At 41.0% G+C, this 24,710-nt stretch overlaps 1 protein-coding gene across 2 annotated transcripts in view; it reads left to right on the top strand.

Annotated features, from left to right (window-relative positions):
- Positions 1–11,259, top strand: part of LOC140544184 (zinc finger protein 385C-like) — a 125,184-nt gene extending 113,925 nt beyond the window's left edge. For both annotated transcript variants that reach the window (XM_072667596.1, XM_072667597.1), the window contains 2 exons: positions 2,702–2,791; positions 4,368–11,259. In XM_072667596.1, coding sequence (XP_072523697.1) covers positions 2,702–2,791; positions 4,368–4,598 — 321 coding nt within the window. In that variant the 3' untranslated portion in view covers positions 4,599–11,259. The remainder of the gene's footprint in view (positions 1–2,701; positions 2,792–4,367) is intronic.
- Positions 11,260–24,710: the final 13,451 nt, after the last annotated feature.

Below are 24,710 nucleotides of genomic sequence, written 5' to 3'. Positions count from 1 at the left end.
TGGTGTTATTCTTATGTCGCGGCTTTGTGACGCTTTTGTGGTCATACGTTGAGGTTCTCCATAAGTGGAGTGTTCCTTGAGTTGCAAGTGCTACTTTAATCCATTACTAAGGATGAGATCAAATGTGCAGGAATTAAACCATTCAGTTCATCTGCCTTTGAAGTTTATGACAGTTTCATATATTAAAAAACAACACACACTATATGGACAAAAGTATTGGGACACCCTGCTTATTCGTTGAATTAGGATGGACGATATAAGCCTCAAAGTGCCCAGCCAATTAATGAGAACCTGTTCTCCACAGAGAGCAAATAGACCAAACATTCCAAAAGTGTTTCTACCAACAATAGTTTAGATAGAAGGCGGATATCGGCGCTGACATCAGAACTGCCTTTCAGATTTCAGAGTTTCTTTTTCTAGAGTCCTTACAACACTTGCTACATGCTAAACTGTGCTAACTAGGGCAGTAGAGAGGAGCTTGTTGTGCTGCACCCACCACGGTAAGATGTCCCACACCCCTTTTTTTCCCCTCACAAATCTAATCTAAACACTTTGGCCTTTATTGATAGACCGTGGGGGAATTAGACGTATCGAACATGGGGCTAAAAGTCAAAAATGAAGTTTCCCTCATTCTGTATCATCTTCTCTATATACCTTTTATTCAGGGAAGGGTGGCAAAATGAGTGTGTACAGTTCAAAACTGAATAGGGAGTGACAACAACTTCATTACAAACAAAGGACATTGTCTCTGACCCACTGTGTGGGTTTTCTTCAGTTATTTGGGAGTCTTAAATTTGCTGAATTAGCATCACAACAGATGAAAAGGATGAAAAAGAGAAAGACGCTGTTCTCCCAAAATGCCAGCACGGAACTGCACAATACGATCATTTCCTTTTTCCTCCGTAGTAGAAAAGACACTGATGGCTGCCAGCAGAACTGTGTCATTTGTCTCTTTTGAAGTCTGATAGGTATAGAAGAATATTAATAGCTTGGGTTCAGTCAAATACCTTAAAGCTTTATCTTGCGTCTTTTGAGTCAAGAAGCATACGCTAGGCTAAATCACTTAGCCTGAGTGGCTATGCAGAATGCATGTCTGTATTGTAATTAGATCTGCAGCGTTCCGCTCAAAAGAGGGCTTTCTTGTGTAATTACAGCGCAGTTCCCATCTACAAAGGACAGATCCGAGTATCCAACATCATGTAGGAAACGTTCATCCAATCTAGGTTGCAGCACTTTCAAGGAGATCGGAAGGTAGTCTTCTTGATTGGAATGCTGTGGAAGAGCATGAAGAGCATTTTGATACCAAACGTTTGGAGCCAGTTACCCAGATGAAGAGTGTAACCTTATACCTATAATGTAGATACATTTATGTGGCTATATGGACAAAAGTATTGGGACACACTTCTTAATCATTGAATTCAGGTGTTTCATTCAGTCCTGTTTGGCCACAGGAGTATAAAATCAAGCCCCTAGCTATGCAGTCTGCCTTTTCACACATTAGTGAACAAATGGGTGGTTCTGAAGAGCTCACTGACTTCCAGTGTGGTTCTGTAATAAGTCAGTCCCTCCTATCCCTCCTAGATATTCCACCATCGACTGTGAGTGGTGTTATTGAAATAGGGAAGTGTTTAGGAACTACAGCAAACTTTACAGAAAATTTACTTTTTACTTGGCACAACTTGGCTGACTTAATGCTCATGCCTTCAATCAGACACTCTAGTTGACAAACCTATTGGAGTATCTGCAAGAATGAATGAATAGATGTTCAGAGAACCGCAAAGAAGGAAAATGAAAATCAAACTAATATTTGCATAATTGGTAGCACTGGTATTAAGGTGGCCTCTATTGATAATAGATTTAGGCCTAACCCATATATTTAAGCCAGAAGTAACATACATTTTGACTTAGATATGTGGATTAGGCTAAATTTCTCATAATTTTAACTCATAACTTTAATTTTAACTTTAATAACTCATCATTTTAATGTTGGAGTACCTGCACAAGTTCTTAAATGTTCAGATAAATGCTAAGAAAAACTGAATGCCACGGCCATCTGTGCCCTGGACTCCCATACAGTATAGGGTTTGGTTGGTGAGGATGCAGGCAAGGTTTTTTTTTCTCATGACTCTTCCATGAAGGTCATATTTGTGCAGTAAACCAGTGCACCACCACTTCAGAGTCTGCTAAGATTTCCTAAAAGTCTTTCGTAGTCAAATAGAAGTTGGATTAGTCTTTCTAGCAATCCTGTAAACAGTTCTCTTTCAGAGCTCAAGACCTCAACTTGACATCCATCAGTCCTTGTATCTGTCCTGTTTTGATTACATTATGAGCTGAGGAAACGGCTACATGAAAACACTTGGCTGTATTCTTACAGCCTCCTACGGGCATCAGTTATTTACACTTTCGGAAGTGCCAGGCAGCAGCTTAGATGATCAATGGCTGCTGATTGTTGGGACAAGATTTGAGGGGTCAGAGTATTTACAAAGCTGTGAAATGCGCATCACTTGGTCTTTCCTAATTAAAGGTCTGAGACCATGGTACAAGCCGTCTAAGAGCTAACATTTCTTGTAGTGCCTGTAGATTTTCCTGGTGCTCCTTTTTTTGCATGGTACTGTAACTGATAAAGTTACCCTATATATAACCTGTACACACTCTTCTCACTTCCTCATCACTGCTCCCCATCCCGTTTCTGTCTTTGTAGAACGCAGGGTTGTCTGGTCTGTCATGCGGGACTGGCTCCACTTTTGGGGGAGTGTACCACCCCTACAGCCTCACCACAGTAACTTCTCAGGTGAGCCCAGATGTCACATCATGTCCAAACCCCAGTGCCTTGTCTGTAATGAGGACCTGAAGGGTTGGATGTCATTATACATTGGTTCTATGTACATAGGTTCTATTTTAGATGTGTCAAAGAAAGCCCCTGGACTCTCAATGCTTTCTTTTGTGTAATGTAACATCTGCATATTGTGTTGAGATGTCGGTGTAAATGTATTGATAAGCAACTGCTGTTTAGCTCTTTATACATTGTTTTTTTTACTCTCAACCTGCGTATTAATTTTACAGTAGTTTTAAGTAGAAGAAAAAACATATTAATGTCAAAGTAGTATTTATATGCGTAACTTTTATATTACAATTGTATAGAAATGATAGAAACATTGAATAACTTCAATTTTGAATAACAAATTCAGAATGTATAATTTATCTTATACATTCTGTGAATTGATTTATTGTAGTTACTGAATATTTTGATAAGTGTGTATTGAAGAGTTTGTCCTATGATCAATAAATAACTATCAAGCTTGCACTTTAAACCCCCAGAAGCCTCAGACACGGTTTGTTAGTGTATTTCAAGAAGGAAACGCTTGTTTACATACATTTCTGGGCAAGCTGAGAGATACAGAATCTCACTGAAAGTGAAAGAAACTGGACTGAGGCGGTAGAAGAATATTACAGGCTTGTACACAAATATGACTCCGGTTAAGCAGCGGTACGCAGTCCCCACAAGCGTTGCCCTTCCTGTTTTGCCAAAAGCTACAAAGTGTTGAGTCCAGAGTAGCCATAATATTGTCGTATATGTATTCAGAAAGCCCCTGGTCACCTGGTGTTCATTTTGACTTTTTGTTTTATATATATAGTTTGATTGCATTCAGCAGTGTTATTTTTTATACATTCCATTTATTATTAGTTATAATTCCAGTTATGTGCTCCGTTTTTGTTGATGCGTAGTATGATTTTTGTTTATATTTATATTGTTTTGTGTTGTAGGAGGGTCTTACTTCAAATAGAGTAATTCTCAGGCATAAACAAAAGCATATGGTAATTGTATTAATTATGCCTCACTCAGTGCTCTTTAAAACAAGTGGAGAGTTTCTGTGAAAAAAAGTTCTTTTCATAATCAATAAACAACTTAAAGGAAAGTTAGGAAATGGTCACATTAATGTATGCATAACCCATCTCAAATATGTGAGTGAACTTCATGAGAGAAAAGAAATAATGAATAGACAGTTCAGAGCCTCTCACATAGTCTTTTAATGCTCATTCAGGCAAAGTGTGCACACTGAACTGCAGCAGGCAGGTGTTTATCCAGCTGTCAGAGTCTTACACCAAGGCTTATTTTGGACTGTTTATGGCTGTAGTCTTAGATGTCCAGCGTAAACACATTCATTTGTTCTGAGCATTCGTTCAGTTTAGGTGTCCACCTGCCACATTACATTGCTATAATAGATACAATACATGAGCTAATAACTACAGTACTGTTCATTTCTTCACACTAACAAAGTCAAAGTCAAGTCAAAGCATTGCTGCATCATCTGTTCATCATTTATTCAGTGTTTTGTGTGTTTTGTTGTTTTTTTTTTCTCTCCCAGACCAAATTAGCCATTCAGAAGGAGCTGTCCAAAACCCTGACCGCTGGCTTTCTACCTTCGCCTCTGACCCCCGCCACCCTGTGCACCATGGCAACCAACCCTCTGACCCTACGGCACACCCCCGGGGCGGCCGCCATCATCCAAACCCCTCTGCTTAGCCCTGCCCTTTTCAGACCTGCCCCCGGACCCCTGAGGGCAGCTCACGCTCCAATCATCTTCTCACCTTATTAGCCCTGCCCACCAGGGACTTGGAAATACAGGACTCATTTGAAAACATTACAAACGCTTGATTTGAAACTTTATTATGAAGAAGAACTGCAAAGAGGTCCCTCGAGAAGAGGTTCTAACATAACATGACACAAAACTATGCAGCCAGAGAGAGACACACACTGAGCTAGCCATGATATGAGCCGCCCAGAGTGCAAATTAGCGCGATAAGAGTGAGAACGGTTGAGATTTGCCTGGTTAAGCAGCTGCAGTCATATTTAATTTTGCCATTTAGAACAACAATTGACCTGTCTATGGTCCCCCATGGACAAATGCATTCTTTCAGAGCAATTGTTACAAGGTTGGACAAGCTTTAGAGAATGTTTGTGAGGATCCAGTTACTGTCGCTAACATTTGTTTTCAAGTCCAAAAATGAAAGTGCCTCTGCTTGAGGGAAAGGAGCCCCGGGTTGGGCAGTGCTAGCCAGCTCGCTAGCACACTGTTTTAGTTAAGATGGCTAGGTAAAGTGTTGGTGAGGTAGCATGCCTAAATATGGGTGTCTCAATAGCTAGCGAAAATAAATGCATTAGGGCCTTTGGTTTACAAAGCTTTACTAAGCACCACCTTTACCATAAGGAGTTATTACTTTAGTTCGTTAGTCATTTTGAATATAAACAAATTTCTACAGTTTATAGTATAGCCGTTCAATTAGCACCATCAACTAGATCGATATTTGGGACCTTAGTCATGATCTAGTCTTGATTTTACATTCAGTAACCAAGCACTGCCTGGTTACTGATAGTCATCTTATTTACCTTTTACCTTTTCATTCGTGTTTAGTGAGTATGTTCTCTACTCAGTTTGCTGTTGCTATGGGTAATGACCAGGACCGCTAGTGGCTTCGCTGTAAAATCGGTGAAATCCAGGTCAGCAGCTGTAGGAAACGTCATCAGTATTCATCATGTGGTGTGAGAGCGTAATAGTGCGAATAGTAGAGTCTTACAGCCAGTGTGTGAGAGTTAGCAGTCCTAAACATACTGAGCCTCTTCACCAACATTTGATCTAGCTACGTAACTGCCAGAGCGACTTACAAGGTTACTCGTATTACAGAGGTGGGTCAGTGTAGTGTTAGGAGTCTTGCCCAAGGACTCAAGGGCGCAGCGTAGTCACCCAGACTGGCAGTCGAACCCCAGTCTCCCACATGGTGTGGTAGCTCAGTGGCAGGTAGTGGTGTTATCTGTCGCGCCACACCAACGTGGGTAGCATCTTAGCTAGTTGGCTAACTTCTTCCCAGGCTGGGCTTCTTATACCCAAGAAAATGGACAGTGCTTACTACACCAATCTAGGATTAGGATTTCCCTGCCCTTAATATCCTGGGGTGTGTCAGCCTCATGTGCAATCGACCAGGCTGCCATTCTTGTTCTGTGGGGCTACAGCTAGATAAGAGGAGTAACACATTCTAAAAGTTGCTAATTTGACAAACACCTGAGTTCTGCGCTACAGTTTTTCTCTATCATTCTGTAAAGCTTGTCCATTTCTATCTTCAGGCTCTGGTCAGCCTGTCCTTACACTCCTCTGGTGCTGTCAGGGTGTATCAACTGTTGCCAAGGATACTGTAGTTTCCTCTTCCTGTCTGATCTATGGTGACGGACCACCAATGAAGACGGGCCGTTTCCGATGGAGGGAGCTAATGCGATGTTTTCGTTTGTGTTTTATCATTTTTTTAGCAAGTAGGCAGTAGAGAGGCGCTCTCATAGAGGCGTATTCTAGTGTTCGTAAGGCAGATGCCAAAATCCCTTTACTTGATTCATTAATATTGTTTGATTGCTTTTTATATGGAAAAAAAATAGGTAGAATAGAATGAGGATAAAAGGATGAACAGTGAGTGTGAAAAGGAGGGGAATAACGCTGGCAGGTATTTGAAGTTTTTTCAGGTTGTTCTTACGTTTGCAGATGTGCAATATAAGACGAGGGCTTTAAACTAATAGAGCGAAAGTCGTAGTGTAGTAAGGAATACGTGTTCTAAGCTGCCATAGATGCCGTTTAATCATTTTGTATGGGTTCTTCAATAAATAGACTCATTTTTTCGACCTAATCTCTGTGGCGTACGGCCGATAATCACAGGATAGTCATTTCTGCACGTTTCCCTGAGTTGCTTAACGGACAGAAATCACCTTTACTTGAAACTCAGTGACAAGAGAAGTCGATGGGCAGTTGCTGAATTCTATATAATACACATTTTAATAAATTAGTAATTTATAATATAAGCTACTGATTAGCAAATCAGTTTATAATATAAACTACTATTGTTCCACTCTAAGAGTGTGTTAATATATACATATTTGACATTGTTGTCAAAGTCAAATGCATGAAGTCACAACTGACCAAGTAGATTTGGGCCATAACAGCTGATAAAACTGTGCAGCTAAGTACTCTGGTCTAACTGAGCTCGTAGATTTGATTTTAGTGATGAGCTCTGGCCCTATAGGGCTGGATTCCTGTGCAGTTTGGCGGTTTTCCTGTTTAAACACACCTAAATCTTCTCATCGGTTAATCCCCAGATTTAGTTGGTATGTTGGAGCAGGGAATTCACCAATCCTGGGGCCCCTTGGTTCTCATTTCTTGTTCTAGAGCAATAAACCATAAGAGGCCAAGCTATTTTTGCTCAGCTTTAACAGGGAAGCAAGGTTTGTTTCAATCTAGCCAGTCCTGTTAGGTCTGAACACATCCCAAAAGTAGACGGTTGTGTGCAAAAGTTTGGATACCCGTCCTCAAATGACATGTTCATTTTCAACTTCGAGACTACAGTTCTTACAGCAATGCTCCTAAACCACTACAGTTCTCACAGTACCTTGCATATCCAACAGCCTACAGCTTAAGGATTCTTGGGCTATGCATTTGTGAAATTACCGTATTTACCCTAATAGCACGTACCTTTACACATGTACCGTTACACCCCTAATATACACAGTGTACTTTTTTGATTTGTAGAAGACGTGGTGTTTGAGTATGTATTTACACCAGGGGTGCCCAGACCTTGTATCATGGTATCCATGGTGTTCAGACAGAGTCCCCAGACTCCACCCACACCATTGCGCCATAACATTCCTCCCTCTGGAAAAGTAGGTCCATCTCTAAAAGAAGAAAATATAGGGAAACACATTTATGTAGAATTACCTTGAAGTGTACCTTCAAGTGTTCCTCAAAAAGGTTCCCCAACAGAACTGCCCATTGAGCTTTCGCTGAGTTACAAGTCAGGTGTGTTTTGCTTTCTTATCGAAGTACAGGGCAATGGGTTGGAATTACTGTCTGTGGTCCATTTGAGATGCGCCACAGATGACAGAAATTAGGTTTATTATCCCAGTGTATTCCTTTATATGCTTCCTCTCACCCTGTTGTCCAAGAGACTGTTTCCTTCAGCCAGTGACAATCAGTTCCGGTCAGGCAGGCTGTGGAAAGGCTTTGTGTGGAAGGTGCCCGTACATACCATGGGGATGGTGATACCAAGGATCAACGCGTCTGAGCCATCTTAAGCATCATAAAGGGGAAAAAAATGGAGACGAGACAAACATGGAGAGAAGGGCATTTTCAGGGACAATAAAGCAGGTAAATGGGACGAAACACAACTGTTCTGGAATCAGAAAGCTATTGTACACCTTAACACCATATAGAGCCATATATATATATTGATATATACGTTACGCTAATTCTACAGCAGCAAGTCTTACTTTTGGAAGGGGTTGCGAGGGGTGCCATATTCCCTGCATCATATTAGTTGCTATTGCAAGTGGGCGAGCTGCGTTATGTCATGAAAGTCATACCAAAACCTCCTACCTCCATGTTTTCCTATACCACAACGTTTGAAATATCTTAACGTTTTGTAATGAAAGGACCAATACGAATGGTCTAAAATGACTTGCCCTATTAATAAGTTGCCAATTTGCAGGTTGGAGATTTTGTTTTCTGTGACGATATGTGCCATTTGTGAAGTCCACTTCACAGTATGTTGATGTAGAAGCCCTATCCTTCCATCACAACACACAGGTTTCTCAGTTGCACCTTACTGGAGTATTTTGTCATTAAGAAGCCTATTAGCAGTGCCATAAGGATGCTACACAGTGTATTATGTGGTGTGTGCAATACAACGTCTTTTTAACTTTCGTGGGAAGTGTTGCGTCTCAGAAACTCATGCCTGTTTCATCTGATTTGTTATTATATCAGGCACTCTCACTTTATGAGGAGATGGTACAGTCACATGAAAAAAATGAGGACACCCCATGAAAACCTTTTGTTTTATTTTGAACCAATTTAAACATCTGGACATTTGATCTTCATTTGAACAATATTTCGAGATGTTTTAGATATTTAGATCTGAAGACATTGAAGTCCTCCTCACATTTATTACTACTTCAGTTGTCTAAAATTACAATCCGGTGCAGCACATCAGCATCATTAACATCATTAGAGGAGATTTTGGGGGTGCCTCAGACATTTAGTCTGGTTTGCTCTTGATTGTTGAATTGGGTGGGATCACCATGGTCAGATCCAAAGAACTCCCTGAGAAGACTGTAAAATTAGGAATGAGCCCAACGTAAATTGCACATTTGCCAGAGAACACCTGAACCAGGTCCAGGACATCTGGAACCAACGTTCTTTGGACAAATGAATCTGATGATGAATGATTTGGACACAGTAACAGAAGACATGTTTGATGCAAACCAACCAAAGCATTTGAGCGCAGTAGACTCATACCAGCTGTGAAGCATGGAGGTGGAAATGGCATGGTTTGTGAAAGCTGGCAAAGTCCCAGTCATAGAATCCACCATGACTTCTTTATAATGTCAGAGAGCGCTGGAGGAAAATGTGAGACCATCGGTTTATGAAAACAAGCTGAAATGTCACACAGCTGAAAGAGTTCTGCATGGAGGAGTGGGGAAAACTGGTCAGTGTCAGACTGGTAGAGGGTTATAGGAAAGGTCTAATTGAGGTGAAATTTCAAGGGGAGAAATACTATCTGTTAGGGCATGTGAGTGTCCGAACGTTTGCATTTCAGTTAATTGCATTTTTTGTTTAGTTTTATTTGTTAAGATATTAAACGTCTACAACTTTTACATTATTAAGATCAAATATCCATATGTTTTTAAATATTGGGTGTTCTATTTTTTCCACATGATTGTATATACTGTGTAAACTGTAATACAGTTTGACATCAGGTACATGTACTGTGCAAAAGTTAGAGACCATCCTTTATTTAATTTAAAGTCAAAATGGCCATTCATTTCTTCATTGTATAGAAGATATTTCATAGTGGAGGTAATATGTAACATTTGCATAAGGAAAGAGAAAGAGAAAAGCCTATCCCTGGTGATGCCACAGCCATCAGTTGCTTGAAGTGCCAGAAAGCACAATTGGCCTCCCTCTCCACCATCACTCAGACCCCGTTTACACCTGGTCGTGTCATGTGACCAGTATTTGGATTGTGTCCTGAGACACACGTCTCTGGTTAGTCTGAATGCTGTGTGAGACAGAATATACAAATTCACTCGTTGTGCGGTGATTATTACTGGTGTTTGGGTTGTACTGGGAGGGGTTTTGGTTGTCGGATGCGTTCACACTGCTATAACGTGGCTCAGCTGAGTCTCAGATCAGACCACCTCCAGAAGTTGTCTGCGGTTTTGTGTGTTTACTTGGTTTGGCCTGATCCAGATATAACCCTGATACTTAAGACTCATTGGTCAGGTGTAAACAGGGTCTCCGTGGGATGCTAGTCAATGTTTAGCTGCCAAGTGATGTGGTTGGCTGGCTTTACATTACTCAGAGCAATCACATGCATGCCAGCCTTCCAGCACTGGTGGCATTGTGTGATAGAGAGAATCCTATCTAGTAGATAGGAAATGGCAGTGGCTAAAACGTGGATGAAAAACTGGACCCCAAACAACCCTGTGAGATGTGCTGCACCACCAAAACTGACATGGAGCCCTTAAAGCTTTCAGCTTTGAGAGAGAGGAGAAGATCAAGCTTCAGTTTTGAAAGAGGTGTTTGTGTCCATCATTCTACCGTGAGTAGATGACTCAGCACTGTGAGTCTGAAAGGATGGGGAGCAAACCAAAAGTAGCTCTTACTGAGAAAAGCAAACAGACTAAAAGCTGATAGACCCAGAGTCCAGACCTCAACAGCATTGCATGTGTTACTTGTGGGGTTATTTGGAAGTTGAGAAACTTCTAAGAAAAACTCTAAAACTAAACTTTGGAGGTGAAGAAAATTCCCCTTGTACATTTTAAAAAGGTATTAAAACTGTAATAAGGGTAAACGGTGGACTTTCTAGACACTGTATGATCTGATTTGGTATGTAATTGTTGAGATTTCTGTGGACTTTTTGACTCTGTAAAATGGAAAACTTGGTCTCTGACTTTTGTACATACAGAAATACAGTATAAGGGAATCAAATACTATAATATGAAGCTGCTATCATCTCCCATGTCCATTTCTCTGTGATTTTAGAACCCCGTTGTGCTGTAGAATATTAAAGCATATGAGCTCATGTGTCCCAAGTTGTTGAAACCTCACCTGTTGTATATCTGATGGATATTTTTGGAGTATCCCTTGCAATAATGTAAAGCCATTGATAGAGACTTTGTGTATAGTATACTGTTGTAATTGGTCATATAAAAGAATAATGCCATTACTGTTTTCTCTCCAGTTCTGCTTTTCCTTTACTTATCTGTTCCACTGCATTGGCCAAAAATGACTGAGTTCACTTATATATATATATATATATATATATATATATATATATATATATATATATATATATATATATATATATATATATAATATAATGGGATGTTTTAACAGTGGCCAGTAAAACCATTTAAACCATACTGTAACCACTGTTAAAAGTATACGATCCTATATATAGGCGTTTTGAGGAACTATCAAAGAACCTATTTTTCTCCACAGTGCAAATGTTCCACAAGGATCTTCTCACTTCTCACAGTACCTGCTGTTTACACAGTGGGTTCATACAGTCATCATGCAATCAAACACTCAGATGGACCTTCACCTATAGGCATTCAGCTGGTAGATTTGTCAGTTATGTTGCTACATATTGACACTTTGCAAAACAATATGACCACCTGACTAATATGCTATTGGTCCTTTGCATGCCACCAGAGCAGCACTAACCCGTCAGTCCTCTGAGTTGTCCAGTCCCACAGATGCTGGATTGGATCAAGGTCTGGAAAATCTAGAGGCCAGCTCAATAATCATTATTCGCTTCATCTATGAATGGTTTTAATGTTAAAGAGGCCACTGCCAAGGAGGTGTCCTGTGTGAAATTGACGTCCATGTGAATTCCCACAGTGCATCCTGTTGCCATCACTTCACCAGGTAAACGCGCACAAGGAGGGTGTTCTACAAGGCCAAAGGTTTACTCATTTTTATCCATTATACATGTTTAAATTCAGAAGACCCGCAGAAGTTCAGCATACATTATCAGGCTTTTCACCAAATCTTCATACTTCTACTGGCATTTTATTCTGCAATAATCTTTGAAATCTGCTACTGGTTAATGATGAAAAACAGGCCAATTGGTTACCCGAGCAGTTGTGATTAGCCGGTTGATTCCACCATTATGGTGGAATTTGGGTCTCACTGATATTACATTAACAAATATGTGAGAAACGTGACATTTTAAACATCAGCTTAAATGTTCCTTATGATAACCTACATGCCAACTACAGTTCTATATATATATATATTATATTTCAGAAGTACGGCTCGGGTTGACCACCATCCCTTAAGATCCACAGAAGACAAGCATCCAGACGTTTGTCTGTCCTGCACCGAAATGGTGAAACAAACTTTTCCTGGGTGTCCGAACGGCAGAGTCGCTCGCTATCTTCAAACCCAGACTGGAGACCCTCCTCTTCCAAGAGAACTTACGTGAGTGAAGAGTATGTAGAGTATTGTGGTCTCCATACTGACTTCTGAATTCAGTAGCATCTAAGCTTAGAGGGATCTTTTCAAGGGTATTTTCTGAGTAAACAATGAAGCACTTTTGTTGAGCGTCTGCTAAACGCCTTAAACATGTCCATCAGCGGTCCCTCAACCCTGTTCCTGAACGCATTCACCTCTTTTAAGATTATCTGAAACACTTAGCTGCAAATTCTTTGCAGTCAGTGACTGCTTGGGAGTCTGGAAGCCATTGACGTCATCAGATGCTGATTTGCCTCACTTGAGATGCTGTGCCATAGCTTCACTGCAGCCTCTTTCAGATGCTGCTTGTTTGTGGGTCTTTCTGCAAACAAGCAGCATCGGTAAGTAGAAAGCTGCTCTGTTGGGTTGGGGTCAGGTGACGGACTTACTCTGCCTTTTAATTCATTCTGTTTCATTCATGCTAATTAATTCTCCTTAATACTCCGGACAGAATTGTGGCTGAAAGACAAAGACATGGTTGTAAAGAACCTGCATATATGAATATATGACTTTTTTTATATAGCAAACGCTCTTGTGGACATGCCCTGCACACATTGACGGACATAGCATTTATGCTCTCCTGATCTTGGTGTTTATTGTGTTAGAATATCACTAAAAGAAATAGAATTACCCAGTCTAAGGACATCATGCCTGGGCTGGAACAAGAGAGGAGAGTGAGCGATTGATTTTGATTTTTTTCATGTTTCTGAGCTTTGCTCACATCATCCAAAAAATGATTAAGTAAGTAAAGACTTTCACAGCACTCCGCATTAGCACTTTTCTGTAAATGCACACTCCGAGCATAAATTAGCATTTAAAACTGCGTACTTGACCTTTGAGTTGCACTTCAGGCTGATGTAAGTAAAGACCTTCTCTATAATCCTAGAGCATTAGTTACTGAAGTGCCTCTCCACGGAGTTCCACAGGACCGGCATTACCAGCCACTGCATAGGCTGTTTACAGAGGTTCTTGCTCTTTCTAATGACATCAGAGATGATGTAAAGCAGGCCTCTTCTAACCTGCTCTCTCAGCTTTCCTTTTAGCATCAGAAGCTTAGACCATCACCATCCACTTCATTAGAAATCCTTGCCTTGTCCTACCACTCACTGTCCACTCGCTGTCTACTTTTAAGCTCCACCAGCATTTACCGACTGTATTGCACCACTCATCAGTCACCTTCCATCTCCTCATGACCACAGGACCGCTGTTGACCAGGCATTACTGTGGTGGAGTTTTACACACATCACTGTCACTGCTAGATTAATAGTAGATCCAGCACCCGAAATGATCTAGCCTGTAGAGTAGCTCTGGAGACAGAAACTGACTACTGATGAATGACCAGAGGATGGAGAACACATCAGAAGGCATCAGTAGAAGGGTTACAGTCTTTAACTGTACACCGGCCAAGTGGAGCTACAAAAAAGTTCTTTCTAGTAAAGCTGCCAATACGTTAAATGTATGTTGGCCTCCAAACCTCCTCCTGAAGAGGTACCTTCGTGCAGGTTTCTCCAAACCAACCCAAACCTAACGCACCCCATTCAGCCAATCAAGGACTTCTGAAGGCAGTGATAAGCTGGATCAGGTGGGGTAGAGTAGGGTTAAACACTTAAGCCAAAACAGTCCTCAAATGTCTACCCTGCTAACATGCCCATCTGGGGCCTGTGTGGTTAGCCCACTTGTTGGCTTGGTAATGTTACAGATAAAACTCATGAACATGAACCAGGTTCACTGCTATATTAGAGCTTGTGAAATCTCGGCATGTCGGTATGAGTCAGTATGTATCTCTACATGGAACCATTTCCCACCAAATCCTCTGTGGAAATGACCGGTGAAGTGAATATCCTTGATCAGCCATGATATTGAAACCACTGACCAGTGAAGTGAATATCCTTGACCATGTGGTAACGGGCACCAGTCGAGTGTTCGGATACATTAGTCAGCAAATAAACCGTCAGTTCTTAAAGTGGATGTGTTGGAAGCAAGAAAATGGGCAAGGATAAAGATCTGAGCCACTTTGAGAAGAGCCAAACTCTGATGTTGTAGACGATTGAGTCCGAACATCTCTAAAACATCAGGCAGGTCTTTTGAGGTGTTTTCCGGTATGCAGTGATCAGTATCTACCAAAAGCTCTCCAAGAAAGGACAACCAGTGAACAGGCAATAGGGGCATGGACACCCAAGACCTATTCATGTGATCATGTGAGGCCCCACCTCAACAACTTCCAGGACTCAGAATGAGCTGATAACGTCTTGCTACCAGATACCTCAAGACCACGGGACGCCTTCAGAGGGCTTGTTGAGGTTGGAGCGACGGCTCCTACACATTATTTAACAGGTGGTTTTATTGTTATTGCTGATCATGTTATATCTGTTTAGCTGCCCTAGAGGAAGACCAGTATTCCCAGTTGCCATCCAACATCCAGAGTGAATCAGGTGAGCTGCTGATGGAACTGAACAAATCTAGACGGTGTCCTCAGAGAAGATCAGCACACAAACCTTGGTTGTTCTAACTGTGTTCTTCTGACCAATGTTTACTGACCAACAGCTCTTTCTGACCAGTGACCAGTGACGTTGGTATTTATTCTAATGTTATGAAGTGCTTTTACAGGCACAGTCTCTGCTAAAGACCTTCACACTGTGCTGTACATACAGTATGTACAGATGAAGAATGAGATTAGTATGTACATTTGCCATATGTTCATTTGCATATGTGCAATTATGTAGGCTCTGATTTTTTTGTTTCAGCTGTGCAACAACATAAATAGCATTTCTGAGACAAAGTGGACACTAGATGACTTAGAAAAGCCCAGCATAGCTCTCACTGCTAAAGGTAGAAGATCCTTCAGGAACTTCAGGAGGTTCTTCAGTTTGAAACTGTGGAGGAACTTCCTAAGTTGCTTTTGAGGAACCTTGAGGACGTTAGAGCCTCCACAGTTTCAAACTGAAGAACCCCTAAACATTCCTCAAGGAACTCTTTACATTTACATTCCCAGCATTTAGCAGACGCTCTTATCCAGAGTGACTTACAAGGTTACTCGTATAACAGAGGTGGGCGACCAGTGTAGTGTTAGGAGTCTTGCCCAAGGACTGTTATTGGTGTAGCGCAGCATATTCACCCAAACCAGGAATCGAACCCCATCCTTCCATGTGGTGTTATCTGTTGCGCCACACCAACCACCACTCTTACTTTTTACAGTGCAATCTGACGCTGTCTTGTTGTCGTAGCAGTGCTCCATTTGCATGTCCAGGATGTTCAGACCTGTGCCTGAATTCTCATAAAAATGAAGTACTCTGCTGCCATCCTTTGGTAGGTCTGCTTATTTCATTGCTTCTTTCCTTCATAACGTCAGTCACTTCTGCTCTATCCCATCCAAACACACCAGGGCTCACACACACCTGAATCAACTCTGGATTTAATAGGCGTTTGGCCTCCAGAGCCAGAATCTGTACTCCACTGGGATAGAGCTCTAACAGTCCTACTAAACAGTTGAATCAGGTGTGCTTAAGCAGGAAAAGCTAAATACTGTGCAGGAATCTGACCCTCCAGGACTGGAATTGCCCCAATCCCTGCTCTATATAAAGGCTCAAAAATTGTTCTTGGCTTAAAACCTCCAGTAAAAACACCATTGGCATTGAACCTTTACATTATGTCAAGAGTCCTGGATCTCGGGTCAGAGTCTAATCTCACAAAATCTCTTTTAGGTTATTAGAAGAGAAGCAAAGGACGAGAAGCTCGGCTTATCGTGGATTTTACTTTAGTCAGAGGTGTGCAGTGGAGTCCCAGTAGACCCATTGATAATAATCACTTCAGGCCAAAACAGCTCAGCTCGGTCATATGCAGTCTATCATAATCATAACCATTTCATGAGTAATAATATTCTGTGAGTGGCTTTCAACTCTTTCGTATACATCAGGGCTTTTCAAGGCCAGATCTGGGGATCCCATGCTCTGAACAGGACATGATGAGCTTCTTAATTCATTCCTGAGCTGATTTAGATCTGCTGGATCCGGGACATCTTACAAATGATCTGGTTTTAAAACCTCACAGTTTTCCTTTCTTGTGAAAACTGGCTCGAGTTACCTTCAGAGCCCACTAGTTTCCTGTAGGACACTCTTACATCCCATTAGAAAACCAGTCACACACTCTTTGCTCCAGAGACAGTAGAACTTGCTCCTACAGCCTCCAACACTGAGGCCAAGCAGCTGGACTTCAATGTAGATTAGAACTGACCACACTGCGGGATGTAGCCTGGGGGGGTGACTACATCATGCAAATAGATGGTGCCAGGAGCCAGTGGCCAAACACATAAGGCACACTCCAAAGGTCATCATATTCCATTACAGCGTTACAACGACTCGGCCAGTTCAGTTACAACAAGAAGTCGGTCAGTTCCGATTGTTTGACCTAAGTGACCCCAACGTTCTGTAGAATGTGGCCTTTAGTTCACCTTTACTAAACAACCAGAAACACACAGACGGCTGTAATAGTTTCTGCGTGTGTTTTTCAGCTGGACTGCTGAAACTCTGAACGGCTTCGATACGAGCCTTTAGTCGGTGTGAACGCAGTGTACGGAACACCTGGTGTTTTCAGAACTTCGAACAGGTCCCTGCTTTCGCAGCGTCCTATTTCCTACTCCCGTCGTGTTGACCAGCTTTTCGCAGTGTGTTCTCTGACCCTCAGTGACAAGTGTGTCACCCCGGCCTCCTACTGCGAGAGCAAACAGCTGATTCATCCACTCACACAGCGCCTCATTTGCATGTCTCTGCATTAATGAGGTGGAGGCCACAGGATGGAGGACTCTCTCAGAGAGGAGGACGCTCTCTCTCTCTCTCTCTCTCTCTCTTTCTCTTCGTCTGTCCTTTCTCCAAGTCCCAGGAGTCTTAGTGTGCTCTTACATCCACAGCCCTTCCCCCCAAAATGAAACGCCATTGCATTCGGACACCCCGACCTTCCGTTAAGCTATACATTGGCACAGCACACACCCAGCCCAGCCATTTCAAATCAATTGAGGTTGATTTAAATGATCATATATATATATATAATTATCAGCCATAACATTAGTTCCACGCAGCTGAAGTGGAAAAAACACTGATTATCTTCAAGTACAGTGTCATCAGTCATATATTAGGCAGGATATATTGACACTTTCAAAGCAGTAAAGATCAAGGCTCAAATTATAAGGGCTAGACGACTTGGTCAGAACATCTCCAAAACATCAGGCAGGTCTTGTGGGGGGTTTTCCGGTACGCAGTGGTCCGTACCGACCAAAAGAGCTCCGAAAAAAGCACAACTAGTGAACCTGCGACAGGGTCATGGGCACCTAAGGCTTATTGATTGTGAGGCCCCGTCTTGGTGCCAGTACCACAGAACTCCTTTAGAGGAGTCCATGTCTCGAATGGTCAGATCTGCTGTGGTTGTACGATGGAGAGCTAGTCAGTGTTAGGCAGGTCATGTTAATGTTTTGGCTTCAGTGTGTACATATACAGTGGCATGCAAAAGTTTGGACACACCAGATCATATTATAATATTGCTACAGTGAATAGTAAGTAATATATGATCCAAATATTTCCAAAAGGCATAAAGTCAAGGACAGAATGTTTTTTTTTTTTACTATTTTAAGCAGGATTCAAAAGGCTTGAAGCAAAAGTTTGGGCACCCTGCACGGTCCGTACTTAGTAAAACTCACTTTGCCAAGTATCCCACAGTGTGAAGCAGTTAAGAGTCTTTCAGTTTTTGTTTGGGGGATATTTGGATGGGATGGTCTTTGGTAGTGATTTGAGTTTTGGCCAAGTAGCCAATCATCTGACCATAAAACGTCCAGGCAAACTCCAGCCAGAAGAACAGCTGAATGCAGAAGTCTGGATAATGTTGACTGGTGCACATTGATTTCAGCCTCAGCCACTAAACTCTAAACCAAAAGGCCTGTGCCAGTGTGCTAGCAGTCACCATTTTACATGATGATTTTTAAATGATGCTGGTCATTCACTTTCAGTTACTGGTAGCAACAGTAGCATTACTGACCGAAACGCTCCACTAGGCCAAAAATGAAGCTCCACAAAGTCACTCTATGACCTCAGGAACAATACAGTTGGGGCAGTGGCAGCTCAGTGGTTAGAGCACTGGGCTCTTGATGACCGTGTTGTGGGTCTGATACCCGGGCTCGACAAGTTGCCACTGTTGGGCCCTTGAGCAAGGCCTTTCACTGCCCCTGCTGCCCGGGAGTGCCGCAGCGATGGCTGCCCACCGCTCAGGGCACATGTGCTCACGGTCACTGTGTGTGTTTGATCAATTGAGTGTGTGTAAGTGTGTGTGTGTGCTCCTCCTCTTCTTTCTGTGCTGTGTGTCTGGGCATATTTACGTCTTCCCTCCAGATTCTGCTGATGTTCTCTTACTGGACTGTTGCTGCCCCCTTATGGCCTGTGGACGCTAATGCACCACAGCCAGGGACACTGCCAGGGATTTTGGGCCCCATAACTGTAACCATTCTGCCAGAATAGTTAATTAATCATTTTTTGGCCCCCTCAGTCTCAAATGCCTATTAATCTGACATTTCTGAAAAAGATCTACACCTCTTTTCAGGGCACCCACAATGGCAACGTTGAATATCTGAGGTTTATTAATGTTAAAACTAAAGAGCAGTGCCCACCCAGTCCGAGCATGTGAGGCTGTGAAGCTGCTTAGAGCAGTCTGAAAACAGTGAAGATGGCAAAACTGGGAGTCTCCCATACAAGGTGACTGAACGGAGAAGGTGATGGTGAAAGCTGTGGCTCCTGAGTGTTATTTATGATGTTAGGAAAGATGACTGTATGTTTTTAACTGCATAATATCACCTGTGATGATCTGCTATATGCATTGGTAGACAGATTTGCACCAAGCCACCAAGCCAGTGAAAGTTAAATTGCTGTTTTTGGTTTTGTTATTTAAAATTATGACCAATATCAGCAGAAATGTCACTGCCATACATATAGAGTATGTACCAAATGTGCATATGTCCATCCCTGCACTATATAAACACTATATTAAACAAAGACTGAGACCATTAAGGTTCCAGTTAAAGACATATTGCACCTTGCTTTTGCTTATACTCCCACTTACCCATTGCCGTTGGGGTTGTTGACTGTGACGTAACAGATCAGGATCCAGAAAGAGAGCAAAGCACCGAATGTTCTCACAGATCCAGCTGGAAGCAGAGTTCACAAGTTCACAGTTAAAGGAGCACTGGTTACACTACCTGGACGTGGCAGAAAGAGGACGCTATGACTGACCGCCACCAGATTCCTGAGGATGCAGGTGCTCAAAAACCCCTGAGTGTCGGCAAAATACCCTACATCAAGATTTGGCAGCAGGTTTCAGCTTGCACAGTATGGAGCATCCATATGACAACCAAAGATGAGCAACCAGCATGACCAGCAGCTGGGCAGATGTTTTAGGCCTGTGGGACATTTATTTATGGCATTTAGCAGACACTCTTATCCAGAGCGAATTACAAGGTAACTCGTATTACAGAGGAGGGTCAGTGTAGTGTTAGGAGTCTTGCCCAAGGACTCTTATTGGTGTAGCGCAGCATAGTCACCCAGCCCGGGAATCGAACCCCAGTCTCCCACATGGGGTGGTAGCTCAATGGCAGGTAGTGGTGTTATCTGTTGCGCCACACCAACCAACTAGCTCCTGATGCTGTTGGCTGATTTCTCTAAGCTCATAACCCAGCAGTCAGGGCTCTGGTCCACAGTCAGTTCATTTTGTTACGGCCTCAACATGACGGTGTCTAACCAGTAATACTTGCACAGTTAGTTCAGAGATCCTCTTTCCGTTCTTCACTGTTAGTGGTGTTTTTTTAATTGTGGTCATAATTAGGCCAACCTCATCAGTGTCTTATTTGCTAGTCAAATCAATCACAACTAATGCAGAATAGCAGTAAAGCAACACAACAGAAAAAAGAGAAAGCAGGACATACGAACACCTACGTTTTCTTTGGAATTATTTTTGATTGGATTTAATTTCACACACCCATTTCCAACCTCACTTTATCCTCACGAGTTTAAGACATGTGTAAAATATGCAGCATATCTATCCTGAAAGGCAGATATATAAGATATCATAAATGATCTGGGTTCTTGTGCCCAAAAGCAGTCCAGCATGAAACTCTCCTTAAAACTTTAGAGTGGGCGGAGCCAAACTGCTGTGGGCCGAATAGGCAGATATATGTCAAATGCTCTTGTTCTGTGACATTAATAAAATCCCTGCTAAAGTCCAGCTTTGGCAAGACCAGCTTTTTTAGTCGGGATTTTATTAATGTTGGTCTCCAAACCTCTGATACGCAATGAAATTTCAACACTCCAAAACACAGTGTTCATCCTCCACAGTGTTCATCCTCCACAGTGTTCATCCTCCAGTCCAATCAACTGAAAGCTGCAAAAACAACCAATCATAACTAATTCATTACTTGTGTGACGTCACAAAACAAGAGCATTTTACATACTCATTAAGTTTTACGGAAAGTTTCATGCTCAGTATGTCACAATATGGGACAGCCAGGAATAAAGTGGTTGAAAGTGGGTTGGAAATGGTCGTGTAAATTAAAATCGACTGTTTTTGAACATAAACCTTTAAAATTGTCATATATGGAAAAAAAATGCTTTCATGGAAAATATAGGATGTGATCCCTTAAGCAAATAAACAACCCCTAATATGCATTAATAATATGTTAAGAACTTATCAGTTACCATTTTTGTTATCTGTAAAAATCAGGATTGGGGTCAATAGGCCTTAAGATGTGATATCATTATTATGTAAGAGTGTGATAGTGTAAGAGTTTCATTGTGTAAGAGTTTAACAGTGTAAGAGTTTCATTGTGTAAGAGTGTGAGAGTGTGATAGTGTAAGAGTTTCATTGTGTAAGAGTGTGAGAGTGTGATAGTGTAAGAGTTTCATTGTGTAAGAGTTTAACAGTGTAAGAGTTCCATTGTGTAAGAGTGTGAGAGTGTGATAGTGTAAGAGTTTCATTGTGTAAGAGTGTGAGAGTGTGATAGTGTAAGAGTTTAACAGTGTAAGAGTTTCATTGTGTAAGAGTTTCATTGTGTAAGAGTGTGATAGTGTAAGAGTTTCATTGTGTAAGAGTGTGAGAGTGTGATAGTGTAAGAGTTTCATTGTGTAAGAGTTTAACAGTGTAAGAGTTCCATTGTGTAAGAGTGTGAGAGTGTGATAGTGTAAGAGTTTCATTGTGTAAGAGTGTGAGAGTGTGATAGTATAAGAGTTTCATTATGTAAGAGTGTGAGAGTGTGATAGTATAAGAGTTTCATTGTGTAAGAGTGTGAGAGTGTGATAGTATAAGAGTTTCATTGTGTAAGAGTTTAACAGTGTAAGAGTTTCATTGTGTATAAGTGTGAGTGTGATAGTGTAAGAGTTTCATTGTGTGAGAGTGTGATAGTGTAAGAGTTTCATTGTGTAAGAGTTTAACAGTGTAAGAGTTTCATTGTGTAAGAGTTTAACAGTGTAAGAGTTTAACAGTGTAAGAGTTTCATTGTGTAAGAGTGTGAGAGTGTGATAGTGTAAGAGTTGCATTGTGTAAGAGTGTGAGAGTGTGATAGTATAAGAGTTTCATTGTGTAAGAGTTTAACAGTGTAAGAGTTTCATTGTGTAAGAGTGTGATAGTGTGATAATGTAAGAGTTTCATTGTGTAAGAGTTTAACAGTGTAAGAGTTTCATTGTGTAAGAGTGTGAGAGTGTGATTGTGTAAGAGTTTCATTGTGTAAGAGTTTCATTGTGTAAGAGTTTCATTGTGTAAGAGTTTAACAGTGTAAGAGTTTCATTGTGTAAGAGTTTCATTGTGTAAGAGTGTGATAGTGTGATAGTGTAAGAGTTTCATTGTGTAAGAGTGTGATAGTGTGATAGTGTAAGAGTTTCATTGTGTAAGAGTTTAACAGTGTAAGAGTTTCATTGTGTAAGAGTTTCATTGTGTAAGAGTGTGATAGTGTGATAGTGTAAGAGTTTCATTGTGTAAGAGTTTCATTGTGTAAGAGTGTAAGAGTGTGATAGTGTAAGAGTTTCATTGTGTAAGAGTTTCATTGTGTAAGAGTTTAACAGTGTAAGAGTTTCATTGTGTAAGAGTGTAAGAGTGTGGTAGTGTAAGAGTTTCATTGTGTAAGAGTTTCATTGTGTAAGAGTTTCATTGTGTAAGAGTTTAACAGTGTAAGAGTTTCATTGTGTAAGAGTGTAAGAGTGTGGTAGTGTAAGAGTTTAACAGTGTAAGAGTTTCATTGTGTAAGAGTGTGATAGTGTAAGAGTTTCATTGTGTAAGAGTTTAACAGTGTAAGAGTTTAACAGTGTAAGAGTTTAACAGTGTAAGAGTTTCATTGTGTAAGAGTGTGAGAGTGTGATAGTGTAAGAGTTGCATTGTGTAAGAGTGTGAGTGTGATAGTATAAGAGTTTCATTGTGTAAGAGTTTAACAGTGTAAGAGTTTCATTGTGTAAGAGTGTGATAGTGTGATAGTGTAAGAGTTTCATTGTGTAAGAGTTTAACAGTGTAAGAGTTTCATTGTGTAAGAGTGTGATTGTGTAAGAGTTTCATTGTGTAAGAGTTTAACAGTGTAAGAGTTTCATTGTGTAAGAGTTTCATTGTGTAAGAGTGTGATAGTGTGATAGTGTAAGAGTTTCATTGTGTAAGAGTTTCATTGTGTAAGAGTTTAACAGTGTAAGAGTTTCATTGTGTAAGAGTTTCATTGTGTAAGAGTGTGATAGTGTGATAGTGTAAGAGTTTCATTGTGTAAGAGTTTCATTGTGTAAGAGTGTAAGAGTTTCATTGTGTAAGAGTTTCATTGTGTAAGAGTTTCATTGTGTAAGAGTTTCATTGTGTAAGAGTTTAACAGTGTAAGAGTTTCATTGTGTAAGAGTGTAAGAGTGTGGTAGTGTAAGAGTTTCATTGTGTAAGAGTTTCATTGTGTAAGAGTTTAACAGTGTAAGAGTTTCATTGTGTAAGAGTGTAAGAGTGTGGTAGTGTAAGAGTTTAACAGTGTAAGAGTTTCATTGTGTAAGAGTGTGATAGTGTGATAGTGTAAGAGTTTCATTGTGTAAGAGTGTAAGAGTTTCATTGTGTAAGAGTTTCATTGTGTAAGAGTTTAATAGTGTAAGAGTTTCATTGTGTAAGAGTTTCATTGTGTAAGAGTGTAAGAGTGTGGTAGTGTAAGAGTTTCATTGTGTAAGAGTTTAACAGTGTAAGAGTTTCATTGTGTAAGAGTTTCATTGTGTAAGAGTGTAAGAGTGTGGTAGTGTAAGAGTTTCATTGTGTAAGAGTTTAACAGTGTAAGAGTTTAACAGTGTAAGAGTTTCATTGTGTAAGAGTGTAAGAGTGTGATAGTGTAAGAGTTTCATTGTGTAAGAGTTTAACAGTGTAAGAGTGAGACTATGATAGTGTGATAGTGTAAGAGTTTCATTGTGTAAGAGTTTAACAGTGTAAGAGTGAGAGTGTGATAGTGTGAGAGTTTCACTGTGAAAGAGTTTAACAGTGTAAGAGTGAGAGTATGATAGTGTAAGCAGACATGGTGTAATTTCCATTGTTATGCAGATGACACACAGCTCTATATATCAGCCAAACCTGACGATAAATTTAGATGTCAGAAAATGGAGGACTGTGTAAAGGATATAAAACTCTGGATGTCACATAACTTCCTTCACCTCAACAGTGACAAAACCGAGGTTCTCCTTTTGGGTCCAAAAGACACTAGAAATAAACTATCAGACTTAATGTTAGACCATTATTCCTGGTCTAGCAGCAAAAATCTTGGCATCATATTCGACTCAGATTGATCATTTGAGCAACATATAGCCAATATTAGTAGGACAGCCTTTATGCAGCTTAGGAACATCTCCAAACTAAGAAACTCCTTATCTCTACAGGACGCAGAAAAGCTAGTACACGCTTTTATTACCTGAAGGCTAGATTACTGTAATGCACTACTGTCAGGTTGTTCCAGCAGGAACCTCAATAAACTTCAGCTGGTGCAAAATGCTGCAGCCAGGGTCCTTACTAAAAATAGAACATTTGACCATATCAGTCCAGTTCTATCAGCACTTCATTGGCTCCCAGTTCAATTCTGTATTGAATTCAAAATTCTTCTGTTAACATATAAAGCCCTACATGGCCTCGCTCCTGAGTACCTGCAGG

The sequence above is a fragment of the Salminus brasiliensis genome, chromosome 22, assembly GCF_030463535.1.
Source record: "Salminus brasiliensis chromosome 22, fSalBra1.hap2, whole genome shotgun sequence".
NCBI classification, from domain to species: Eukaryota; Metazoa; Chordata; class Actinopteri; order Characiformes; family Bryconidae; genus Salminus; species Salminus brasiliensis.
The sequence above is the reverse complement of the archived record's forward strand: the minus strand, read 5'-3'. Positions and strand labels throughout refer to the sequence as shown.